This window comes from Heloderma suspectum, chromosome 1, assembly GCF_057233095.1.
Source record: "Heloderma suspectum isolate Gila_16-S chromosome 1, 16-S_ref, whole genome shotgun sequence".
Classification (NCBI taxonomy): domain Eukaryota; kingdom Metazoa; phylum Chordata; class Lepidosauria; order Squamata; family Helodermatidae; genus Heloderma; species Heloderma suspectum.
In genome coordinates this window covers 216,396,979-216,416,981 of record NC_139458.1, presented here as the reverse complement: position 1 = coordinate 216,416,981, position 20,003 = coordinate 216,396,979, and the positions used below count along the sequence as shown (strand labels likewise).

The window sequence follows — 20,003 nt, the reverse complement described above, 5'->3', positions numbered from 1 at the left end:
AAAAAAAGATTTACAAACCATTAGAAAAGGCCACTTGGGCTAATCAGTTCCCAGCGTGAAAGATTTCAGCTTCAAATGGAATTAAAGATTTATTGATCCATCTCCTAACTGGACATATTCCTTAGAATCCACAGCTAAAATGTCCTGGGTAGAATCTTGTTTTCTGAACTGGAGTTCTCCTCCTCACCATGCTTTACCTCAGAAATTGGTAATATGCACTGATACATTCTTTTTCTTTTTAACCTGTTTTAATTGATATTGTTTTATTTTTTATCAATTTTATATTACAGAATCCACAACAAATGGCATGCCATTTATGCTGGTGCAGTTCATGGGGATGTACTAACACCTCAATCTATTATTTATTAAAATATTTATAACCTGCCTTCTGATTAAAAGTCTCAGTCTAAGATAGCTAAGAAAACATACTAAAAACATCATATAAAAATAGACCAAATGTTTAAAATACCTGGTCAAAACTAAGTAGTAGCAGATTTCTCTAAGAACTGAGTTGATGGGGGTGTCATTATCCCCAAATTTTGTTCAGAAAGTCAAAGTGGATGGCAGTTTTGCATCTCTTTGCAACATTATGTTTGCCAGTATTTATGTATTCCTGCAGAACGAATGCATAAATGACATTTCCCAACAACATACTATCTTCTGTACCTTACTAGTACACAGTTAATATTGCACAAGTGTTGGCTTCGGCTAGGCACAACATGAATAGCACTAGTGGCTGAACACTATTGGGTCCTTCCCATCTTCAGAATACTTGGATATCTCCCTTGTTCTTCAGATCCCTACTCAGAGAAACCATGCATGTGCCAACTGGGCTTCTCTGTCTGCTCCTGGATTCCCAAATACAGGCCACTTTCACATTGCCTTGCATTATGTTTTCACCCCATCTGTACCATTTCTTTTGTTTCAACCTTCCAATCATCCTTTTTCTACAGCTAAGGATTTGATCCCAAATGTATTAGTTTGCTGCGCAATACAGTTAAAGACTGCTTTTAAACACCAACCCATTTTGACAATTCCAAATTCTACCCTCCCAAATTTCAAATTCTGAAACTATTTCAATTGTGTGGAACATGGAAATCAAGTAAACATAATCCATTCCAAACACTGAATTTGATATTTTTTTTTCAGTGAAGAATTCCAGCTGCTGATACATTCAAGGGAATTAAACAAAGGGTTTTGCTCTGGCACGTTAACATGAGGAACAACACACCAGCTGGGTGTGTGGTGCACAGCCCTGTTTGTTTCAATGGGGGTTATGCAGGAGAACGTCTCTGTGGACTCTGCCCATTCCTCTGAAGGAATTCTTCCTTTTGGGGTCATTGGAAACCACAAGAATTTCTTCGCTTGCCATTTCCCTCAATTCTGCCTCTCCACTTTCAGTGACATAATTTCCTGTTTTACTTTCTGTCTGCTTCAAATATTTTGAGAGTCCTTTTACAGTTGACTGAAATCATCTTTAAAGCTGGCGTTCAGTATTTTTCTCTTCCTTTAATTGCATGTTGTAGCTTGCTCCTAGGGATTTTATGGATCTCCCAGTCCTCTCTTTTGCCCAGTAGGCTGTATTGTTACAAGCTCCCTATTTATTGCTTTGCTCACACCTCTCCCTTTACACCTCCCCACCTCTTAAAGTCAGTGTCTTTGGATGTGTATTAAATGACACAAACGTCAACTAAGGCTTCTGCACCTTCCCGAAAAGCAGTGAAACTTTACTGCAGCCAACCTCTTTCTAAGAAAACCCCCACTCTAATGAATATTCGGCTTTCGATATATTTGCCTCCTTCCCAAGGTACTGGCCAAACTGATTGGGATAAGCCTGCAATTGAAGAGGGTATCAGTTTTGCTACTAGCACCCCTCTATATGCAGAACTGCATACCTGGGGTTTAAACTATCACTAAATGTACTTAACCAAGGTCATCATGGAAGCATATTCTATGCTCCTACAAAGGTACTAAATCAGAAGGGCTGGATCACGTATAGTGCTAACTCAGTAACTAACTGCATGGATGCTGCTGGAGGAGTTTACAGACAGGCTAATGATAACAGTGAGCTTCTTTCCATTTCTTCCAGCACTCAACACCAAGGAACTCTGTGCAAGCTAATGGGGAAGGTGCCAACAGAGGTGACACGCAACAGAAGACCATGAGCCCAGAATTACCTCTCCCATGGTAAGCTGACCCTGGATTTGGAAAGGATATGCAAATCACGTTCATTCTTGATGCAAGTGTAGTAAAAACAGCCTGGGTTAATAAAAAAAAAAATATCAAAAAGCCCCCCAAATGAGGCAAAACCTCAGACTAGTGCTCAACGATGGGATTTGTTTATGATATTTGATGTACCCAACCCATTTCAGCATATGTCATGAGTATTTACAACTGTTTGCAAAACGAAAAGCTACAGAACAGAAAACCTGTCAATGGAACCACAGTCAAACTGCTGATGATGACTCTGCTAATGACCAAAAGCTGGGGAGGAATTCCTACCTGATATTTCATCTTTTTGTGTGTTTCGCAGGAAGGGAAAAAATGCCAGCTAAATGGCTTCATGATGAAGACTGTGTGTTGAGTGCTATTCTGAGACACTGACTCTTTTTTGGCTTTTTGGTGCAGACCTTTTCTTCCTGCTCATAGAACTGTGTCTTTCTCCTGCCCTCTAGTGGTTATAGGAGTGCAATACCAGATCATTATCTTTAATTATGATGATATCTTTAATCAGGAAACAAATCTCAGCTTTGACATTTTCATTTAGGAGGTAGCATCAGAGGAGGGCACAACTATGTTCTGTAGCTCCTTTGGTTACAAAATGTCTATATCTGTAGTTCCCAAACTTTGTCTTGTTGAGCCCTTAGATGTCAAGGAGAAGGGAGATGATTCAAGTAAGAGTTTCTCACAATCTTGAACCAAAGAGGAGAGTAAAAAGATCCATGAAAAGATATTGATTCTGCTACCTGATGAAAAATCGATACATCAAGATGAAGTGAAGTTAGGCTAGGCCCCTTCTGCCTGATATCTAGTCTTCTATATGCATGGATTATTTATTTATTTAGTCAGTCAGTCAGTCAGAAGGAGCATTTCAGTCATGTGAGCCTCCACTTGCAGGCTTAAGTGGTACAATCCAAACACTAGTTTGCCCACCTCACTGACAACCAGGCCAAGCAGTGAAAAAATCTTCAGAAGCAGCCTCCTCTGAGGAGAGCGAGTGGTAACCTTGGCTAGAACTAAAATTTCACATTGATCCTGGGAATAAGAGGAGCTATGTTAGCAACACAGGCTGAGCAAGAAGAGGGTTCTAGAAGACAGGGAAGCTGAGGCCCAACTATATGTTATGGGGAGACACGTTGTGCCTACCAAGCAACATCTGACCAACCCATGTATCCTTAGTAGGTTGCGGGGAGCATGACATGGTATCACTGCATTAGCATTTCCCATCTCTTCCAAAAGAAAAAGCCAATGGGAGTTGCTGGGAGGAGAAATGCTGAGGTCATGTCACAACATTTCTCAGCTACACATTACCACAGGAAGACAGGCTGGGAGACGTAGTTTGGACCTAAGGAGCAGGAGTAGGGGACCAGAGGAATGGGGCGAGAATCTGCAGTGGAGTGAAGTACCGGGACCTAAGAGAAGGAGAGGTAAACAACATGTAAGGCCTGAGGAAATATTCTGGACATACATATACCACAGATTTAAGCTGTGAGGTCACGCATCTCATTTTGTGTATTGCACATTATGTATCACATTTAATGTATGCATTTTCTGTATGCATTGCATGCGTCATATTGTAGGTGAATGAGTTCCAGTGCTGTGAGTGGTGATGGGTTCCAGCAAGGCCATGAACCATGGAGTAGTTGAAGTCCCAGAAATCCTGCCACAAGCACTTTTGGAGACTGGGTGAAGAGACCCTTACAGAGTCAGTAACCGTAGCATCAGCAGTTGCAACATCCTGTGGAACAACAACTTCAAACAGCAGTTACAACATCTCGTGGAAATAGCAAGCTTGTGGTCAACTCACCCAGGGGCCTTGCACCATCAGCAATAAGACTTCTACTGACTTGTGGGTCAACATCAAAATAGACTTGTGGGTCTGTTATTAGACCCAGAATAGAAAGTATCTGTGGGGTGGATCGGTAACTGGAAAAATGAATATAAAGTAGGCAGAGCAAAAATCCCAGAGTTCCCAGGACATCAGAAGGGTGCTCACCTTGGAACCCCATGATCTCCAGAGCAATGTCTCACTGATATGGTCTCCCATTGTAATGAGCACCATTGGATAAGGACAATATTTCATGACTGTACAGGTCTGAATTTAAATTAAATTTCTACATGCAATCTTTTTGAAGTAATAAACAAGCTTAAGATTAGAAAAGCTCTTGTGGGCAGTCTTTTTACTCCAACTGTTTTGAAAACCCTGGTATGACTGGGACTGATCACTCTAAATCCAACAGCTTTAGGTCACAGTTTAATAATTATGCTTTCTCCACTGTGTAGTTTTTCTGAGGGGGACATACGAATCTAGCAGGGAATTCTCAGCACCTCACCAAGCTGGAATTCCTATAACTCTTTGAGGGAAGCCATGATAGTTAAACTAATACAAAGGTTTATGTATATTTACATAATTTACATTTCTATTTATGGTGTAGATATAACTACAGAAGGGGAGGAAAAGAGTGGCCAATGGTGAGAGGAGTTAGGAAAAGCTCACACAGGGCATAAGGAGCAGACATTATACATTGGTAACACAAAGGGGGTAAAAGGAGAACCATTAATGCTCAGCAATAACAGATCCTGGATGGAAGTCAGGATGGCAGAAGGAAGTGGGGCAGGTTAAAGAGTAGGAATGAAAGTACATTTCCCAAGATGCCTGGATCTCCTGGATCTCTCCAGGCAGGTACCTGAACTTAAGCAGGTAAAAGTTTTCCTAGCAGAGAGATAAAGTCATGGGGAAAACTTTACCTGATATTTATTTACTTATTTAAAATATTTCTTGGCCACCTTTCAGGGCAGAAGCCCTCCCAAGGAGGCCTACAGCAGTAAAAATTCTTAAGATAAAAATTGATACAGTAATAAAAACAGCACAACAGCAACCATTCTAAAAAACAACAAACACCAGCATAAGATAAAACCTACAACACACAATTGTAGCTACAACCTAGACCAATAAAACATAATCAAGGGAAGGCCAGAGTAAAGTAGTAAGTTTTCAAGTCTTTCTTAAAAGCCTACAATGGTGGGGTCCAGCAGACCCAGGATGGCAACTTATTCCAGAGTTATGGGGCAACTGCGGGAAAGGCCCTCTCTCATGTACTCACCTGCCTAACTGCCCTCACTGGTGGGTGAATGAGAAGGACCTCTTGCTGATCTTAAAGTGCGAGCAGGCTGATACAGGGGAAGGCGACCCTTTGAGGAATTTGGTCCCAAACTATTTCAAGGCTTTAAAGGTCAAAACCAGCACTTTAAAGTGGGCTCAGAAACACACCAATAACCAGTGCAGCTGGCACAGTATAGGCATTGTATGATCAGATCACCTTGCCCCCACCACCACTTGGGCGGCTGCATTCTGCACCAGCTGAATTGTCCGGACCATCTACAAAGGCAGCCCCACATACAGCACATTAATGCTTTAATTTCTTCTGCCATTAAAATTACCGGAGCAGGGCCAGAAATAGAAGCAGAAGCCATAAAGACAAGGGAGGTTTGGAAGCTGGGAGTCAGAGACATAGGCAAGAGAGCTGAGTGGGAATGGGAAGGCCCAGCCCTAAGAGCGCAGCTTCAAGAAATGCATAGGGAAGGTGGAGGAATCTGTCTGGCACACCTTCTCTTGTCACTGCAAAGGTATGGTAGGAAAGCCACTCCTGGTGCAATTCTAGTTTCCACACAGGGGCCTTTTCAGGGTCTGGATCTGGAAACACTAAGGCAGCAGTGAGTCTCAAAAGGCAATAAAGACGGGGGATCACACAGTGATTTGGTGTAACCCAGCCAAATCTACCACTGAGGGAGGAAGGCACGGAGCATTCTGGCCATGGGTCTCTCCAGGCAAGCTTCTCTTGCCATTAAAAGAGACTGTCAGCCTACGCACAGGCACCAGGCTTTACTGTGTCTTCCTCAGCCTTTCTGAAGCAGCAGATCAGTCCTCCAAGAGGGGCTGGTGTTACTGCTGGGCCCCATCTACCCCGGAGGCTTTTACTCTGGGGCAGGTGTGAGTCGAGGTCCCTCGTGATAGATGACGCAGTCGCGACTTCGCAGCCATCCGTGGTTTTCGCTCCGAAAATGCAGAGTTCCAAGGAGTCGTTTTATGGTGATTTGGGGGGGTTGCTGTGGGGGTTGTGGGCCATCTGTTCCTTCCCCGAACCGACTTCACATTTTACAGTGGGCGTGTTGTAGGCATGCGTAGTGCCTGCGTCACTCCATGACGCCTCTTTATTCTCCCCATCCCTTCACAGCTGCACAGTTACAGAGGCACAGGAGGGCGTTTTCATCTATTTAATCGTACTTTCACACAGTTTTGCAGCTTCGTATCTTCACAACGGTTGTGGACTCAGTATCCAAGGGCCAGGAAGGAGGGTGTTGGAGAAGGAACAACATTGTTCCGGCCACCATTTCGGAGTGATGGCTAGGCACGTAGTGCTCACACTTGTGAGTGCGAACCATCCCGAGAGTCTCGGGCTGGGGAACTGACAAACTGATGGTGTGGAAATGAAGGAGCACAAAACACCCACTTTTTACCTAAAAGGGGACAGAAAGACACAGCAGAGCCCCTCAAATACAGAACAGCCACTGAAGTGTCGCACTCCCACCCTTATGGGATTGCACAGCTGTGCATTTCAGTAAAATGGCAAAAAAAAAAAAAAAAGGGCACGGCGCGTCTGTTAGGGAAGCACACAGTACATAGCAAGTGTATCGCAGGGCTTGCTGACTCAAAGCCACATTGCTGCGCAGTTGTGATGGGGTGGGGGGTCAAAGCAGTGCCATATAGCGGCCCTGCTGAGGGAGATGCACAAGCTCAGCCCAGGCCTCAGCTCACCTCCACTCCCAGTGCCAGCTCCAGGTTTTTGAGGGCGCTCAGTGAGACCACTCCTCTCTGAGTCTATCTTCTCACTGCTCCTCCTCGTCTTTCTCATTATTGCTACCACTTGCTTGTTTGACAGGCAGAGAGCCAGTGACCAAGTAGGATGTGGCATCCACTGCTTCTCCTTGTCACCACCACTGGTGTCTGGGCCAGAGAGAAAGGCAGGTGAACAAACAAGTTGCAATGGTGAAGAGAAGGAGCAATTCAAGGGGGCTCTTGTCAGTGGACCCCTGATAGGGCACGGGCCTTTGGCAGGTGCCCAAACATGCCTACCCTGGATGCAGGCCCTGCCCCTTCCTCTTTCAGGGCCACAGTCCACAGAAATGCCACACTGGTACTGAGCATGCATGTGATATGCTTGTAACCAGATCTCCCTCTCCCCTGCCTCCCAGTCCTTTCTTGATAAGTTGGGGTGGAGGGCAGTAAACTTGACCTGTGAAGCCCGATGATGCAGACTGTGTGGACATCACAACTAAGCTTCCAACCATCCTGTCACAGCGCATTTCGGAACTTGTTATAACGTTCAGCACTTTTACTTTCACCAAAAAAAAATTGTAGCTCAGCTTGATCAGTCTGTGTAATGCTATTCCCACAGAGCTCCCACTCTGAGCCCTTTGGTGTCACCATCCATCATCTCTATCTCTTTAGATATTCCAAAAGGTTACAAAGGAGCAGGGGAGCCTAAATAATGCAATAGACCATTGTGTGTTATGGATACAGACTCAGTAAGGCACAAGCACTTGCAATATGTAACACTTGAAACTGAGAGGCACTTCTAAGCAACTTGAGTGAGCTGTGCAGCGTCAGTTCAGCTGACACACAAGATTGCCTCTTTTCTTCTTTGAGCTGGAAAAATCATAATTTGCTATTTTTCCTTCATGGAAGCAGAACTATGATCTCATATCAGTTTGCAGCTCCCATGTTATACAGTTCAGGCAAATGGATCAGTTTCATGAGGAGATTTTAAAGGCAAGTTGGCTGACAGCATATCATAGGAACTGACACTTAAGACTTGTACAGTCCTTACACACCCCTCCCACAAGGCCTGGCTCTGAGAAAGGACCCCCTTTCTGAAGGGCTGTGCCAACCGCTTTTTCTGGCCAATGTGGCTATTCAGAGAGCTTGCCTGCCCTCTGGATCTCCCTGAGAGGATTCTCCCTGAGAGGATTCTCAGGGAGATCCAGAGGACAGGTGGCTAGTCTGGAAAGCCCTGTTGTTTGTTCTCTCCATATGGCATTTGCCTTATAGGTCATAACCAGCACTTTCAATTCTGCCTGGAAACAGATCGGTAGCCAGTGAAGCTGTTGTAACAAGGGAGTCATGTGCTCCCTGTAACCAGCCCAGGTCAACAGTCTGTCTGCAGCATTCTGGACCAGCTGAAGTTTCTGAGCAGTTTTCAAAGGCTGTAGAGCATGGAGAGCACATTACAGTAGTACAAATGAGATGTAACTAAGGCGTGAGTGACCGTGGCCAGATCAGACATCTCCAGAACAGGTGCAATTGACTCTCTAGTCTCAGCTGTGCAAATGCGCTCCTGCCCACCACCAAAACCTACTATCTAGGTTCAGGGCCGAATCTAGGAGTACATCCAAACTGTTAGCCTGAGTTTTCAGGGGGAGCGAAACCCCATCCAGGACAGGCTGAATCCCTATTCCCTGATCTGCCTTTGACTAATCTGTCTTGTCTGGATTAAGCTTCAATTCGTTTGCCCTCATCCAATCCATCACCGACATCAGAGACTGATTTAGAACTAGAATAGCTTCCTTGGATTTGGGTGGAAAGGGCAGATAGAGTTGGGTGTCATCAGCGTACTGGTGGCACCGAACCCCAGAACTCCAGACAACCTCTCCCGGAAGTTTCATGTATATATTCAATAGCATGTGGAATATGAGGGAACACTGAAGGACACCACAGGCCAACGCTTTCGTGTTGAACAGGAGTCCCCCAGCATGTATAGCAATGCCTCCAGGTCCATCTCAGACAGATGCCTCAGAAGGACACTATAATTAATAGCATCGAAAGCTGCAGAGATGCCCAGCAAAACCAACAAGGACACACTCCCTCTGTCCAGTTCCTGGCATACGTTATCCACCAAAGCAATTTCTGTCCCATAACCAGGCCTGGGGCCTGACTGAAATGGATCTAGAAATCATTCGGAAATCCCTGGAGCTGAGAAGCCTCCACAAGCTCCAGACCCTTGCCCAAGAATGGAATATTAAGAGATTGGCTGGAAATTATCCAGTACAGTGGGGTTCAGGGAGGTGTTTTGTTTTGTTTTTAACAAAGGCCTTACCACCATCTTCTTTAGGCAAGATGGAACCACACCTTGCTGTAAAGAGGCATTGAGATGTCTGACTTGGCCACAGTGACACATGCCTTAGTTACATCCCATTTGGATTACTGTAATGCGCTCTACGTGGGGCTGCCTCAGAAGAGTGTTCGGAAACTTCAGCTGGTTCAAAGAACTGTGGCCAGACTGCTGACTGGAGCTGGTTACAGGGAGCATACAACTCCCCTGTTAAAACAGCTTCACTGGCTCCCAGTCTGTTTCCGGGCACAATTCAAAGTGCTGGTAATGTCCTATAAAGCCCTATACGGCTCGGGTCCAGGTTATCTGAAAGACTGTATTCTCCCCTATGAATCTACTCGTGCCCTGAGATCTTCAGGGGAAGCCCTTCTCGCCATCCTGCCATCATCACAGGCACGCCTGGTGGGAACGCGGGAGAGGGCCTTCTCGGTGGCTCCCCCAAGGCTCTGGAACTCCCTTCCCAGAGAGGCGAGAGTGGCACCCTCCTTGATATGTTTTCGCAGGCATGCAAAAACTTTTTTGTTCCAGCAGGCCTTTGGGGATAACTAGTCTGGACCTGGGAAAATGTAACGTATAGATACGATTTTTGTTGTTCAGGTTGTCTTTTAATGTTTTAATATCTTTACAATTTTAATATTGATGATTTAATTATATTTTTAACTTTTATACAGTTGTATTTATATTTCTATTTATAGGTTTTAATTGTAGCAGTTTTAACGTTGTAAGGCCGCCTTGAGTCCTAGTATTGGGAAAAAGGCGGGATATAAATATAACAATAATAATAATAATAATAATAATAATAATAATAATTCAGCACTACCCTTACGCACCCAGGCAGTCTCCCCCTGCCCCGCCCCGCCCCGCTGCTTTTATAAGCCAGGAAGGGCAAGGGTCCAACACACAAGGGGTAGGCCTCATTTCTCCAAGGATCCTGTCCACATCCTCAGGCGGTACGAATTGCAAAGTATCCATTGTAACTGGACAAGCAGGGGCCAAAGTTACATCCACCATATCTGTATCAACTATGGCATCCAAGTCAGCACAGATACAATCAATTTTATCTGCAATGTGTCACAGCAAGCTATCAAGCGGTCCACCTCCTCTTCTTGTGGGCCAGAACATAATAGGCCTCTGGCCACCCAAAAAAGCTCTGCTGGGTGAGGGTGACACTGTACAAATGGTGGCGGTGAAGTGTGTTTTCTTCGCCACCCTCATTGCCAAGGAGTGGGCTTTCAAATGAGCTCTAGCCTGTGTTTGATCGGATTCATCCCACGTTTTCTGCCAACGTCGCTCTAGTCAATATCCTACTCATTTCATCGCTTGCAGTGCCCTGGAAAACCAGCGGGGCTCATTGAGTTCCACTTTGTGGAAGAGGGCGCTCAGGAGCAACTGTGTCAACCACCCTGACCATTTCTCCATTCCAGAGATCAACCACGGCTTTGACAGAATTGCCTGCCAAGGTGACAGGAAAACCCCCAAGAACCATCAGAAAACCATCTAGATCCAACAGTCTCCTGGGGCGGACCATCTTAATCAGGGCCCTGCCCCTGCAGAGGCTCCAAGTCCCAGCAAGTCTAAAACCCACCAGGTAGTGATCTGTCCATGACAACAGAACTACAGAATGTTCCTCCACCCCCAGATCACCATCATCCCATCCTACGCAGAAGATCAGATCTAAAGTGTGCCCTGATGAATGAGTGGGGCCAGATACTAATTGAGACTAAAGGTGTGTTTCCCCGCTATTGGCTTCACTTTGTTTGCAACTTTGTTGCGATGTTTCCCCAATCGCAGCTTCTCCTTTTCCAGTTTCCATAGTGCTTAAAGTCCCGGCTTATCATCGCTGTAGCCTGGGGCTTTGTGTTGTTTCCACTAAGCTCTAATCGAATTATTTTCTTGATGGCTGGGTGGAGTCTGAGTGGAGTCTGGGTTGGGTCTGATTACCTCATCAGTGTTCCTGCCTCCTTGGCCGTGTTTCCAGGACAATGGAAGGAGAAGCTAATGGAAGAGGACAGGATTTTAAAAAAGGAATCAGCTTTGCTGTGAAGAGAGGCTTCCCCCCCGCTGCCTTTCTCCCCTCCCCTGAAAGTCCAGATGCACCTGCATTTCAGGAGCAAGCCTCACTGAGCACAAGGGAGATACACATATGCTTGTGCTGGGAAAGGGGGGGGGAGAACACAAAGAGGGAAACTAGCCCCCATTTTAACCCAGAGCACTTCGTTGACCACAATAGGAGTTACTTCTGACAAGACAGTAAAGGGTTTGTTGGAAAGAGAGCAAATCCAGCCTCCATTTTAAAGCGCAGGATCTCTATCTAGAAGCTGTGAATGAGTTATATCCTAAGGCAATGGACCGAAGCCTCGAGATCGCGCTTAATCGCATTTAAGGAATTGGGCTTTGATATGTGCCATGTCAATTGAAGGGCTTCTCTGCCAGTTCTGTGGTCATTGAGAGGACAAGCCTCATCCAGCACAATGGGAGAACCCCACCCCCTGACTGGGGTCATGGGCTGTGTTCTAGTGCTTATTTTCAGTGATGTTTTAAGTCAGTCCCTTGGCATCCTGCTCGAAAATGGCGAAGAAACTTCCAGAAAACAGGGGGGGAGAGGGTTGGTCACTGAAGTCAGAGCAATGCACCCACAAAGGCTGGGCTACACGCACATTGGGCAGGACCATGATACCGGATCCAGTGCAATTGTGGAAACAGGTCAGTAATGGAGCCATAGTAAGCTGGAAAAGTCAGACCAGAAGTGGTCTCAGAAGAAGCAGTTGTTCAGCGATAAAATGCAGGGCTGGTGCTGAATGGCCATGACCTCATGGATAACAGAGACCTCACCGCGCATCCAGGTTGGAGTAAATTGTTCGTGGAAACACAGCCTAATACGAACTAGGGATGGATGAAAGGGACTTACCTTGTCCCGCAGCTTGCTTCGCGGTGGGGGGGAGGCGCTTCGGTTCTCCACCCGAAGTTCAGGCAAGGGGGGGAGGTGCCCCGCCTCGCCTGGCCGAAATTCAGGCCAGGGGGGGAGGCGCCCCATCCCTCGCTGGCGAAATTCAGGCCGGGGAGGAGCGCCCCGTCCCTCCGGCCGCGAAAAAAAAAAGTAAACAAAAAACACACACCCGTGATAGGCTACGTAACAATTTGCATAGCCTATCACAGCTAGATTTCCAAAGTCAGCCGTGATAGGCTATGTAAATTGTCACATAGCCTACCACGGGTGACTCTGGGGGGGGGGGAAAGCGCGTACGTAAATGGCAGCGCCCCATGGGTGCCACCATTTCCGTTCCTTATTTTGGCACGTCTCGTCTACGTAAAGATTTATGTAGACTACGGCGAAAATAAGGGCAACGCAAATAGCGTTCCCTTATTTTCGCCGTAGTCTACGTAAATCTTTATGTAGACTACCCCTGTCCAAATAAGGAACGCAAATGGCGGCGCCCATGGGGCGCCACCATTTGCATACGCACTTTTTTTTTTCCCAAAGTCACCTGTGATAGGCTATGTGACGATTTACGTAGCCTATCACGGCTGACTTTGGAAATCTAGCTGTGATAGGCTACGTAAATCGTCACGTAGCCTATCACGGGTGTGTGTTGTTGTTTTTTACTGTACTTTTTTATTTTGTAATGGCGGCAGCAGCAGCCGGTCAGGAGACCGGCCGCCGCCCCCGCCCCCGCCGAAACGCCACCGAAACACCGCCAGGACCTGCCGCCGAGAGAGACATTCGCCTAGGGATGGGGGAGAATTTCTCCCCGAAACTTCGGGGGGCCGAGTGCCAACGTATTCGGCCCCCCGAAGTAGTTTCGGGGAGAAATTCTCCGCACCCCCCCTGCACCGCCCCAGGATGGGACTTACCTTTCCCGAATGTCCCTCCCGGCGGCGGGTCCCGGCGGCGGTTTGGCAGGTCTTCGACAGGGGCAGAGGCGGCAGCCGGTCTTTTGACCGGCTGCCGCCGCCGCCATTCCAATAAAAGTAAAAAAAACAAACGCCCCCATGATAGGCCATGTGACGATTAACGTAGCCTATCACGGCTAGATTTGCAAAGTCAGCCATGATAGGCTACGTAAATCGTCACGTAGCCTATCACGGGGAAATATATGTGTGAGTAGACACATATATGCTTGTGCTGGGAAAGAGGGGGAGGGATCCCAGGGATGGGAAACCAAACCAGGCCCCTTTCTAACCCGATGCTGTGGAGGATCTCTATAACGAAGGTGTGAAGTAGTTACTTCCTAAGGCAATAAACCAAACAATGGAGAATTGGCACCTCAAGATCATGCTTTAGAGCATTTAGGGACTTTGTGCTTTAAGCTGTGCCATTTCAGTTAAGGGGGATCGCTGTTAATTCTGATGTGAGCATTCAGGGGACAAGCCTCAATGAACACAGTGGGAGTTACTTCTGAGTAGACACTAATTGGTTTGTGTGGGGACACACAGGAAACACCCCTTTACTGGGGTCAGGGTGAAAAGCATATCCCTGGGCAGGCTAGCATACCTGAGGTCAATGCAGGGGTTGGGGCACACAGCAACTATACTGGGGAGAACCCAACTTGAGGAAAAGAATCGGACTTCAAGCAGTCTCAGGAAATCCGGGTTTTCCCTGATAAGCGCCAGGGTGGCTGCTGGATGGCCATGACGTCATGTATCCCTAATGACTTCCAAATGCAGCCAGCTCGGAGTAAATCGCTCATGGAGACACCCCCCAGGTCTCCGTGATACAGGCCAGGTCAGCACTCTCATCCGGGGCCAAGTCCTGGACCGCTGTTGTTTTCCCATTCCCTGACATGGCATTCAGCAGCAGTACCTTCAGCCCAGGGAGACTCTCACTGGGCTCCCTGATAAGGGAGACACCTTGAGAGCAACCAACACCCTGTGTTGATTGCTCCCAAGCTATTTTGCCTTCTGGCTGGTGTTTCAAATCGGTACAGAGAGGTAGAGGGGTACCAGTGGAACAGTAGAGGGCAGAGGAAGATATGATGGTGGGAGGCAGCTGAGTCATTATGAGGGTGGGGAGCATAACTGGGGAAAGGGATGGGGGAGATAGAAGGAACAAAGTACTTTCGAGATGTAAAGAAAATAAGCTGTGTGGTTGACTCTGAGACAGAGAGTGACTTTCAACTCAGAAATGTAAGACAGTGATTGAAAATATATCATGCCATACCATCAGGTCACGGAACTGTAATTTTAAAAAGTAATGAGGAAAAGTGATAGTTCATTATGAAGCAACATATCCATAGCAACTTATAAGCAGAACAAAATTTAATGTAGGAAAACTGTAATGTGTGGAGCAGCTGCAAGAATAGTTGTATGACTGAAAGGTAAGAAAACAGAATAAACTAATCTGAATAAGTTGAGAACCTAAAAATGAAAAGAAAAGCAGAAAAGAAAAGAAAAATAACAATATTTAAAATATACTGAGATGTGGAAGGAAGCCAAGGAATAAAGGAGGGTAAAAGAGCAGTCAAGAAAAAAAATTCCCCAAGATCTAGAACATTAATGTATCATCCTTGGAAGGCACGAGCAAGACATTATTAGTGTGTCTGGAGAGAGAAAGAGAGAGAGAGAGAGAGAGAGGTTGGTGTAAAGTGGCAAAGCAACAAGGAGGCTCTGGATCCATTGTGGATGCCGTCAGTCTTAAGGTAAATGTATAAGAAAAAAAGACCAAAACCAGAATATTAAAAATGTATTTTCAGCTAAACATTTTGGCTTCCGCCCAGTAGTTCTACTGTTAAAAAAACATATATTGACAATATGCAATCTGTAATTTTTTGATGGTACGGCCAAAGAAAAGAAGGTAAAACTTTATTGAGATGATAGAGAAGCAAAACAACATTTAGGGCACAATCCTATCGGGATGTCCGTCAGCCTCCAAACTCGGAGGCTGACAGGCATCCTATGCAGAGTGGGAGGAGCACAGAGGTGATCTTTGCATTTGCGCTCCTCCCGCTCTGCTTTTTTGCTAGATGGGCTTTTTCTCCTGCCTAGCTAGGGCTCTGCAGAGTGGGAGGGTGGGAAGACCGGAGGATTCTTCGTAAGCCAGACTCCCCAGTCCCCTCCCCGCCCACAGAACTGCCCCCTTTCCCTCCCCTCCAAGGTCTTTCTGCAATCTCAGAGAGACGGCCTGCATGATTCTCTCCACACCAGCTGCAAGTGGGAGGGGGAAGGGAGCTCGGACTCCTGGTTTCCAAGATCAGAGCACTGTCTCCCACCTTGGATCCAGGAATGCCAAGATGCTGTTTAGGGGCCATAGGATTGCTCTCCCTGAATGATCTTCATAGAAATGTCATATTCCATTATGCGGAATCTGAACTTCTTCGCTTGATATATTAAATAGAACATGTAGAAACAATGGAAGAACACAATAACTTGAAACTTATGATGTCTTTTGAAAGAAGGAAAGAAAAAAGAATACATGAGAATTATTGCTAAAATACATCTGATACATTAATGCTTTAAACGTTTTGTATTTTAAAACATGTTTAACATTAGTGTATATTTCATAAGATTTCTTTAAAGGAAAAAAGTAATGCGAAATAAGAAAACAAAATGGATAAAACACAAAGAAAAAGGATGTAGCTTATAAAATATATAATATTTTTAATAAAAATATATGCAACAGAACTTCAAACACAGATGTTTTTCATAAAGCATGTGGTATAAACAAAAACTGAAAGGCAATATTTAAAATCAAATTACTGTTCTACTTAATTTATTGAAAAGGGGAGTTGGGATGTAACCAAAAAGGGTAGGTTCAAAATAAATGAATTGCAAAATAAATTGTGGATCTACACTTGCATAATCTATGGGCTTCCCCACATGAGGCTTTTATCCTGCAGTTTACCATTCCTTCTTCTTCAGGATTCTTTGCAGGATTTTAAATCGGCTCTTTACACAGCTGGTTTCTCTTCACTGCATAACATTACCTGCCATTTACACTGGTGGGTGGAGCCTGGTGGGAAGTTTTTACTGGTGTGTCCGCAGCCTTGTATGCCCCACTGTCCACTCCCTCTGAGGTAGCCCCTTTCACTTCAACTTCCTTGCCTCCCCTTTTTATTTCCGGTCCCTCTAATCCCTACCTTGGCCACTGTATTCCACAGTACTTTCACAGTGTCGGAGGTCTGCCCCCTGCTCCCCCGAAGCAAGCAGTTACACTTCTCTCGTTTGTGTGTACGTGGGAACCGAATAGAAAGGGTTCAAAGTTTTCCAGGCAGCACTTGCAGAGCAGAGCAGTCCCTTTATCCCATTGTGAAGCACTGAAACTACGCAACTTCGGAAGTCATCCCCCTCCCCCCAGGTGCGCAAGTCAGTATTGTCTTCGTAAGAGCAAGCAGTAATGCTTCTCTCGTTTGTGTGTACACTGGGAGAGGGGATTGAATAGAAAGGGATTACACTTCTCTCATTGGTGTGTGTGTGTGGGGATTGAATAGAAGGGGTTCAACGTTGACATTCCCGCCCCATCCTTGTCACAGGCATCGTCATGATAACTGTGCCCCCAGCAACCACACACAGAAAAGCGTCTCATTGTGCCAAGGCAGAAATACACGGGCAGGTGGTGGTGGTTTGATGGCACTACCTGAGAAAAAAGTGCATTTCCCCCTGTTAAGAAATAACAAGGGGAAACGGGGGGGGGGGGGAGGCAGGACAACAGCTGCAGGGCAACAACGTGTCAAGCATGAGGGGAAAACCATGACCAAAGAATGACAAGCACACTTAAAACATTTCCATGTGAAGGAGCCCTGTATCTTATTTTCAAACTGAGTTAATCCATGTGTGGACCAATGAGACTGGACAGTAGAGGCCCTGGTAGGTTAGAGATTGCCAGTTACAGAAAAAAGTCTGGGAAGTTATACAGACACTGCCCCCAGCCCCCGGCAACAGTTGCCTGGGCATCGTTTGTTGAGCACTGATAAATGGGAGCTTGGACTGCGCTTGTACACTACGCTGATCTCACCTATGACTACTGGAACTCCTCGTCCCAGTGACTGTCCCAGTGATGACCCACACTGGGTTGATGGGGTTTGTTGCTGTTTTATATTAAGAGGAAAGGGTTAAGACCCACCACTACTAGCTGCGTTCAGCAGCTGATAGAGGGCCCGTGGAGGCAAGCTGCAAAATAAGCAGGAAGATCTAATGAATAAGCAGTCATGGACTGTCAGTGAGGAGGTGTGCAGTCCACACCCCTTCCATCAATTCCCTGCAACCAAGCCAGCTATACTGGCAATTCCCCTTCCTCTGAATTTAGCCTGTGCCAGATAAAAAAATCCCAGCAAAGCACACTAATTTTACATCCTGCAACAGCACTTCTGATTCTGAAGCCAAGTAGGATCATTCAGCACGCGTCCTGAAGGCAAAAGCTAGCTGGTGCAGATGTCAAAACTCCATTTGCAGAACTCCTTTTCACAGTGGAGGACAGGACTAGCTACCCCTTCGCATCTCCGAATGCATGAACCTGCAGAAGTGTGTGGCTATTTTGCCATGCACTTTTTCCAACTGGCAAGAGAGATGATGTCAAGGATCACGAATCACTATATAAATACAGAAGAATTCAGGGAACCATTTTTCCAGATTTTCCCCCCGATCTCCGTTGAGATTATAAATCAATACAGATTGGATATGCATATATTCTTACTGTCAGAATCACAGCATCCAAAAAATGTCTGTGTGGAAGAGATTTAAGAATGCAGCCACACTTACAACACATACCTTGAATACCTGATTTTCCCAGGGTAGATCTTTGCTCTAACTCACTTTCATTCCCATAATACAAAGAGGATCTGAAGGAAAGCTTGGCCAGAGAGTCCATAGCTAAGCTAAGATATAAAACTAATTCTCACAGAGGTAGTAAACCTGTATCTGGGCTGTTCCATTTCAGACTGTCTGTGGGGGCTTGAATGATGGAATGTTCTCCAAACCAACAAACAAATTAATCCCTGCAGATAGGAAACTAAATGTCACGGAGAAGAGTTCTAGCCTAGCCTTTTTCTTGACTTTGGGATTATTATTACTGCATGCAGGGATTGTCAGTGCGGTGTAGTAGTTAGAGTGTTGGACTATCCCACCTCAGGCCACAAAACTCACTGGATGACTTTGAGCCAGTCGCACACTCTCAGCTTAGCTTGCCTCATAGGGTTGTTGTGAGGAAAAATGGGGAAGGGAACATGTACACTGTTCTAAGCTCAGTGGAGGAAAGGTGGGATAAAAAAAAGTAATAAAAAAATGTATTTATTGTATGGAGGAGCATTCCCTCATGTGAGTCCCCACCTGCAGGCTGATGTAGTATAGCCCAGAGCAGACATAAATTTAACACCTGAGAACTAGGCCATAGTTCATGCCCAATATGCTATCCACTGACTTTCAGCACTTCAGGTTGGACACAGCAATCCCATATATCCTCATATACAGTAAGATGAGGCTATATCGAAGAAGAATGTTTTGGCAACTGTCCCAGCGAACTCTGAATCCTGGAACCATCTGCCCTACCCCTTTGAACTGAGTGCAACAGTAAAGTACCGTCAGAAACACGCAAATCCTCCACCAGTTTTGGAGTGGAGACTCCACTCCACAACACTTCCAATGTTGTTTCTCAGTAAGCCAGTTGATAGTATGGTGTGTAAATGCATCATAAAAGTAATAACTAAAGTCTCACAAGTGCAAAATGAAGTGATATCCTTGATGGCCGATATCCCAGCATTGTTTGTAAGAGCAGGTTTAAGATTAAACAATCAGGTCTTGTCATGCCTATTTGGCAAAGATTAGTTATTTCACCAAACTGCATTACCCAGCTTATTTGAAGACCTCTGTATATTTTAACAGGGTTTGTGACCTTCCCCTTCCTAAGGAATTTATCCTATAGTTTATAACTCAGGGCACACACAAGTATTTGCTAAGTCAACACATCCTGCAGACAACAGACTATAATAAATTGGAACTTAGAACCCTAGTTTTGCTCAGGAATTTGCTTGTATATAAGCAAGGCTATCTGCAGCCAAGAGTTCCTCAGCACAGAGAGAGAGAGAGAGAGAGAATTAATCAAATTGTTAATGAAAAGTTGTAATTACCTTCATACTCAGTGATTGGATACCAATTCTTGAAATATATTGGTTATGCTGAACAGCCCTATGGAAAACACGAACGCCCCCTCTCAAAGTTTTCACCATTTTGCAAGTCGTCAAAATTCTTGTCATCTTGGGGAAAGTGGCAAAATAAAAATTATTTTTTAAGGCGGGTACAGAAGCTATACAAACATATACGGAAGCAAAGTTTGAAGAGCAGTTAGTCTACGGACTCAACTGTGCAGCCTTTGCTTTGCATTTTCATTCATTCTTCCATTAAAAGGCTTCAGCTAGACTCCACCCTCTCTGCTCCTCCTTAGAGGAGTGTCTAACACAATGCTTAGAAAGATGTATACCTTGGGTAGGCTGAAGCTGCATTATGGACCAAGTATAAACACTCCTACTACCTCTAAGCAGCTGGAACTGCAGGGAACTATCAGGGATTTTTTCAACTAGACTAGCTGTAAACTGTGAAATTAAAAGACAAGGGAGTTCCACTTACGTCAATCATGCTGATTAGAGACAATTTACAACTGACACGTATTACAGACAGTACCCTATATTA

The 20,003-nt window shown here is 45.4% G+C and overlaps 1 protein-coding gene across 1 annotated transcript in view; it reads right to left on the bottom strand.

Moving 5' to 3' along the window:
- CPS1 (carbamoyl-phosphate synthase 1) overlaps positions 1-19,570 on the bottom strand; it is a 182,065-nt gene extending 162,495 nt beyond the window's left edge. Inside the window, exon 1 of the mRNA XM_084830024.1 lies at positions 19,445-19,570. Coding sequence (XP_084686150.1) covers positions 19,445-19,570 — 126 coding nt within the window. The remainder of the gene's footprint in view (positions 1-19,444) is intronic.
- Between the last annotated feature and the right edge of the window lie 433 nt (positions 19,571-20,003).